This window comes from Grammomys surdaster, unplaced genomic scaffold (genome assembly GCF_004785775.1).
Source record: "Grammomys surdaster isolate TR1022 unplaced genomic scaffold, NIH_TR_1.0 174, whole genome shotgun sequence".
Lineage (NCBI taxonomy): Eukaryota > Metazoa > Chordata > Mammalia > Rodentia > Muridae > Grammomys > Grammomys surdaster.
Window position 1 is genome coordinate 6,640,393 of NW_021604622.1, and position 6,962 is coordinate 6,647,354.

The following is a 6,962-nucleotide window of genomic DNA, read 5'->3' on the forward strand; positions in this document are numbered from 1 at the left end:
ATATATATATATATATATATGTTTTTGAAACTGCTAACGTTGAACTCAATCTAGGCCAGAGGCACAGTCTGACTGATGTTACATGGGAGTTCACGGACAATCCATCATTGACTACTAAGGCTGTCTCCAGCATTGCCCTGGCCTATGGCCCAGTATGGGCCAGGATCACAGAGAAGAAAAGGCAATTTTAGCAGGAGATAAATGGGAGTATAAAATATTTTCCCTGAGGGTCATTCATATGAAAAATGAGGTCACTGTGAATATAGTCCTAAGGACATTTTCAACCTATGATTCTCTCTTACCAGCTCTCAGGGAAATCCATGTTTAAACTTTACACTTAAATGACTTGTCCCAGACCACACATACTAAAACTTATCTAGTGCCCACTGTCAGAGACTCCACCAAGAAGCAGAGCATCCTCCACCCTCTTGTGTTTCAAGATATAAAGAACTTAGCTCTAGTACCTCAGGGCATCAGCGGACAACAGAGCTAAGTGGCTGGGCTTTGCACTGATCATAAAGCTACATCTGAAGTTAGATAAGAAGGAGAATATTTTTAACTAATGTCAATTAAACATTGATTTTTGTTACAGCTTGGTCCTTCAGTACCACCCCTGCCTTAATCGGATTTTCCTAGTGATGTTGTGAACTTCACCACATTGTCTCTTGCAGTTTCAGGAAGATCTCCGGCTCTGGCAGAGAAAATCATGGCTATCTATGTTACTACCCAAGAGACACAAAGGAATAGATACTGGTGTTCACACACTGCACACAATGCAAAATGTAAAAACAGAAGACAGAACACTAACCATTCAGTGATGTTTGTTATTTAAGTGAAAACTTTCTACGTTATGAAAACATAGAGTAACTCAGAAAAAGGAGAGAAAACACAGGGACCAAAAGGTGGGAGGGGAACTACAAAAACCAGAGTGAGGGTGAATATCCCCAAAACCAGGGTACCCTGGCAGCATCCCTGAAGTCCCTTAAGTCTGTGCCACCCAAGGTGGAAACAATGGTTAGTTAACATTGGAAAAATGTTTTATTTCATCATGTTCAAACAAAACTTTGAAGACACTTTTTAATGCAAGATTTCACAAAGATAATCAAACTACTTATCAAGGCGAGCTTAACATATGTGAGTGAGCGAAGATGATGCGTAGTTCACCACGTGCAGTGAAATGAGGGAGCAGAGATGTCTCAGCCTCTCAGCTGTGGCCAGTGCGATGGTCTCCCGTTCTGCAGCTCTTCTAAGCCACGTTGCTTTTCTACCCAGTGCAGCTGCAGAGATTAGGTCCTCTCATATTTTTAGGCCTTTAGTTTTGTTCTCTAATGTTACAGTTGAGTTGCCTGCAGTTTCCCAGTTGGCACCAGGCTTAGCGAGTGTGCTCCATGAAATGTGGAATGCCCGATTTACCTGGGTAGCTACTAAGTGCCGTGGGATTTTGCAGGCTTTTCTGATTATCCTTAATTGTGTGCATCGCCTGGCTTGCACACAATGGTGACAGGAAGGAAGTCACAGTTGGGTTGGAAAACTGATTTTGCTTAATTTTTTGAATAGTTCCTTCACAGGAAAGAAGCACTTATTTTCTCTAACACTGTTAAACATTCTTTAGGCATAGTTGGTTCTTTTACTTGGACAAATTTTCACACCTTTCCCCCCCCACCCCACCCAGAGATTCCTCTAACATAACAATCAGTTTGTGAAATTACATTATCAAGTCACTGGCATTCCGATGGGGGAAGTGATATTGGCTTTCAGACTTACTGCTGGGATATATAAGGGTGTTAGCAAAGGCAAGTGATAAAGACAAGCACATTCACACATAGCTAATCAATGGTTAGCGTCAGCAATAAGTTCGTGAAGTTTCTGAGCTGGAAAAGAAGAATTGTAGCATTGAGGTTTCAATCCGTCTAAAAAATTAAATTATACAGAGTATACAAACAGGTTTCAGTGAGCTAGATAAATGGAATCTCCTCTATATCCCAATGTCAAAGTGTGTGTTCAGTCCTGTCCTCAAAACCGGCATTAATCAGAGTGTCTTCAGAGGGAGTTGATACCCCATAAACAAACAAATAAATAAATGACATATATAAATATATTTATAATTTATTATAATATATCAAACATTATACATTATAACTATATATAACTATATAATATATAGTTAGATATTTTATATATATATATATATACATATATATATATATATATATATATAGAGAGAGAGAGAGAGAGAGAGTAGTTTTTATTCCAACACTCTATTATAGTCTTAGCACTGTTAAAGAGATGAACATGAAGAAACTGAGGCTTGGGAGAATTACAAGGATTGTCAAAGAACACTCAGTAAATATGTGTTAAAAGTCAGACTCAAAGCCAATTGTGATTCTTATGGGATTGTTGTGATACCTGCTGTTGATACTCCTCTCTCTCTCTCTCTCTCTCTCTCTCTCTCTCTCTCTCTCTCTCTCTCTCTCTCTCTCTCTCTCTCTCTGGAACATAATGCAAGCTTTTCTTGACTGAGTTTGTACTGTGGCAGGTAGATATGGATTCACTGGTTGAAGAAAATAGAACCAAAGGAGCTAGGGTGCCAGGAAAATAACACTCCTTGGAAAGTGAAGTTGAAAGCTGGTGGAACAGGCTGTACTTATCAGCAATATTAACCCCTCACTCTCTCCTTCTTCCTGTGAAGTTAGCGTTATTTCTGTGTACTCATATTTATGAAGGGATTTTACCGACAAATCCGTTGATTCACAACTGTAGCATTTTACATTATTAAAATCATTTTTATGTGCAATCTAAGGATGATAATTTCGGTGCTAATGTGCACTTTGCCGTGTATTGATATCGTTGTCACGTGAGTGGGTGTAAGGAAAGAGATCTCTTCAGTCCTTCACAGACGGAGGTGAGAATCCTCAGAGTCTTTTCAGACGAAGTGGTTAGGCACTGCCTGGAGCCTCCTTGATCTTATAAGGTTTGACATTTCAGAAATACTGCACTTTTGTTTGCAAAGCTGTCTTTGGTTGTTTTACTAAACAAATCCTAATGTGAATTTTAAATTGAAACCATCTTAAACAAACTAACTGTGTAACAGACTCTATTTTGAAAATCGCAATATTAAGTGAGACTGCCATAGGCTGTCACTGTTCTTGAACTTGTTTTTTACAAGGAACTTAACTGTCCCTTCTTTCAAGCCATGTTTTTCCACAATGACTAGTTCTAAAGCACAGGTCACAGGTTTAAAATCAAGACACTTAATTGACCCTGTACCACTAATATCCAGTACAATTATTAAGAATTTAAAAGGAACTTACAATCTTCTGGAAATTGCATTGTGTGTGTGTGTGTGTGTGTGTGTGTGTGCGTGCGCGCATGTCTGTATGCATATCTGTGTGCAGGTACACAAATGTCACTGTGGATATATGGTGGTCAGAAATCAACAGACAGCAATCGGTTTTCTTCTTACTCTGTGTGGCCTCTGGAAACCAAACTCATGTTGTCAGTCTTGGCCGTGAGTGCTCTAACCCAGAGAGCCATCTGACACGTCTGATTTCTCATCTTAGGAGCAGAAGTTTAAACTAATTGTTTTCAGGTGACAAATAATTTAGTGTGATGACATCACACAGGTTTATTGGCAGCCTTAATTTAGTGAAAGTTCTCTGTGGGCAGTGTCCAGTTTGAAAAAAAGGAAAAAAAGGACAAGGCATAATTTTTTTTCTTTCCACAGAAAATCACAGTCATTTAGATACAGTCTAACCTCATACTTTCTGAAATTGCAGTTACATGATAGCAATTATTCTTAAAAGGATGACCTGATTCTAACCCCTCCACTAAAGCTTTTACAACAGCCCGTATTAAAGAGAACTGCTGCCACTCTTCCAAAATTGGATTTGAGACTCACGAGGGTGCCACTGAAGAGTAATAGTGTTTGGTTTTTACTCTACATAATTAAGCTCGTTATTGTAAGGGAGATGATATCACTCGGAAGCCCCAGCAGGAAACAGTTGTCTGACTGACACTCACTGCCTTGGCTGTGTTGACAGGTATGGGAGGGTTTAGAGAAATCAAGGAAGGTAAATCCTACCCATGAACACTGGAATGTGAGGGAAACAAGCCTTCTGTCCCTAGACCAGGAGAATTAGAAGGAGTAGTTAGACCAAAAAATAGCAGTCCAATTTCCAGACCTTGATGGAAACCACAGTCAACCATAGGGATCACGTCTAAGAGTTCAGAGCAAGGTACGGGGAGGAACAGAGTAGATCTGGAGGGAAGAAACAACAGCTCGGCAGAGGAGGAGATGAACAAACAGCAGAGTCAATGCTCTGTAGATCAGGAGGCTGTGCTGGATTGGTCCTGCCTGGCAAAGAGAAGAGAGCAGGCACTCATTCAGTCCACACAGGTATTTCTTCACTGTGAGAAACCAACTCAGTTTAATGTAGTAAACATCACCACTTCATCATGCTCATAGACCCTGTGAGACAGGCGTTTGTAAAAGGGATAAAAGGATGGAAAAACCTCTATTCCAATACATTGGGCCTCTCAGCTAGGAAGACTCAGAGACTGGTCAAAGTCACTCAAAGGCTCAGAGACTCGGTTGAAGTCACTCAAATGTCTTGAGACTGGCACCATCTGAAGGCTCCTCTTGGATGGAAACTATCACCTCCAGTCTTTACTCAGGGCCTCTCTGAGGACATGAGGTTCTTGTACAGTAGTAGCATTCATATGGGTTCAGAATTCAACATGTGTGGTCCTTTCTCCAGGTATCCGCCGGCAGGCTGCTCATTGTGTCAAGAAGGGCCATGGGATAGTGAAAACTACCTTCTGTAACCCAGAAACCCAGCCCAGCGTGAGACAGAAGAAGTGCTACGAAAAGGATTGTCCACCCAGGTAACCCTTGATAACGTGAAGGTTGACGTCTGGGTGTCACCTGGTCAGACACCTGTTTTAATAGTGCTCCAAAGCTTCATGGTAATTGTGAGTTATGTTGTTAGTTAATGCAGGAAAGCTTTGAGAGGTTTCTGTGACTGTGCTGTCAGCCCATTGTAAGCTGAGAGAACATTTTCTTTCCCGAGAGCAATTCTTACAAAGTAGATACACTGCATGTTTTTATTTGCTAAGACTCAGTCTCAAACTGAAGATAAATGCTCAGGACATTCACCCAGAAGTTGTTTAACTCCCAGGTGGTTTAGTACTCCGAGGGCATGTCTCCTGCTGAATCTAGAACTTTCACATATTTGTACTCAGAACTGTCTGTGTCCACTCTACCTCAGGCTTCCCCGAAGAGGGCAGTTAGAGCGCAGGCAGGTGTCAGGGCTGGGCTTGCAGTTAGGAGCTTCAGCCAGGACTTGGTCCTACAGCTTCTACCTCAGAATTCTTCCTATCTCTGAAGCTATAGAGTGAACCAGGCATCTCATCATCTCTTGGATATGAAAGTAGTACGTCAGAACACAGTAACATATGCTCTTTGTTCTCCCAATGCTTCTTAAGATGTGCTTAGACATGGAACTTCCTTTTTAAAAAATTAATTGTTTACATCCTAAGTGTTCCTTCCCCATCCCCCTCCCCTTCGACTCTGAGAGAGTAATCTCCCCCAGGTAACCCCAGACTATGGTGCATCAAGTCTCTGTAGGAGTAGATACATCCTCTCCTACTGAGGCCAGACAAGGCAGTCCCCTGCTACATGTGTCGGAAGCCCCAGACCAGCCTGTGTTTGCTCCTTGGTTTGTGGCTCAGTCTCTGGGAGATCCCAGGGTTCCTGGTTTGTTGACTCTGTTTATCTTTCTGTGTGTTTATCTCCTTAAGGGCCTTCAACCCTTCCCCTAACTCTTCCACAGGGGTCCTGGCCTCTAGCCAATGTTTGTGGGTATCTGCATCTGTCTCTGTCTCAGTTACCAGGTAGAGCCTCTCAGTGGGCTGCTATGGCTTCCTGGTATACAAAAAAGTTAGAAGTGGCCTAACTGCCCAGCTTCCTCTCACATAGTCAGTCAGTCAGCCACGGCAGTTAGATCGGAAGGTCCGATGCAGCTACATAGGAGCCAGGTGCTGGGCAGCCAGTGCCAGACAGCCACTGCACAGGGGCAACAAGAGCAAACGTGACATCTAGAGTCACATTTCTTGATGAGAAATCTGTCTGTCTGTCTGTGGTGCTGCCTCTGCCACCTGGATGGACACAACTGAGAGAACAGTGATTCCCCAGCATCTGCTGTTGTGTGGGAAACGTAATTTCCTCTAATTCTCTCTAAACAATTGGAAGATTATACTTGAGTAGGAAAAGAAAAGCATAAGCAATTTGACAAGTCCTTTAAGACCCTGCCAGTGGATGGCATATTTTCTTCAATTACACACTTTTTATGGGAATCTATTTTCTAAGGTACTGCTGGGTTTTTCTTTTGAGAGACTATTTCTATGCATAGTTAATGCCAGGAGCCCAGCTAGCAATTGTTAAAGGTCGACAAAATTAACAGGTCAAGTCTGAGTTTATATACAAGAATAGGTGCACACACAAAGATACTTGCATGCACATACACATACATATGAATACACACAATATATTTAAAAATCAGTGATATGTTTAGGCAGTTACTTGACTCCAGCTATTTGTTTGTGTTGTAATTTATATAAAAAAAATTTGTTGCTATGCTATATACATATAATCCTTTTCTTATAGCTGAATTTGTTTATTTCATTATATAGACGAAAATATTTACCAAGGCTGACGAAATGGGCCAGGCATGGTGGCACACACCTGTAATCCCTAGAGTCAGGAGACAGGGGGATGGGAATGAGTTCAAAGATGGTTTGGGACTACATAGTAAGACTTACCCTTCCCCAAATGAAAGAAAGAAAGAAAGAAAGAAAGAAAGAAAGAAAGAAAGAAAGAAAGAAAGAAAGAAAGAAAGAAAGAGGGAGGGAAGAGGGAAGAAGGAAGGAAGGAAGGAAGGAAGGAAGGAAGGAAGGAAGGAAGG

At 41.5% G+C, this 6,962-nt stretch overlaps 1 protein-coding gene across 2 annotated transcripts in view; it reads left to right on the plus strand.

Moving 5' to 3' along the window:
- Adamts12 (ADAM metallopeptidase with thrombospondin type 1 motif 12) overlaps positions 1-6,962 on the plus strand; it is a 263,298-nt gene that overhangs the window by 201,270 nt on the left and 55,066 nt on the right. For both annotated transcript variants that reach the window (XM_028767605.1, XM_028767606.1), the window contains one exon: positions 4,758-4,884. In XM_028767605.1, the coding sequence (XP_028623438.1) occupies positions 4,758-4,884 (127 nt within the window). The remainder of the gene's footprint in view (positions 1-4,757; positions 4,885-6,962) is intronic.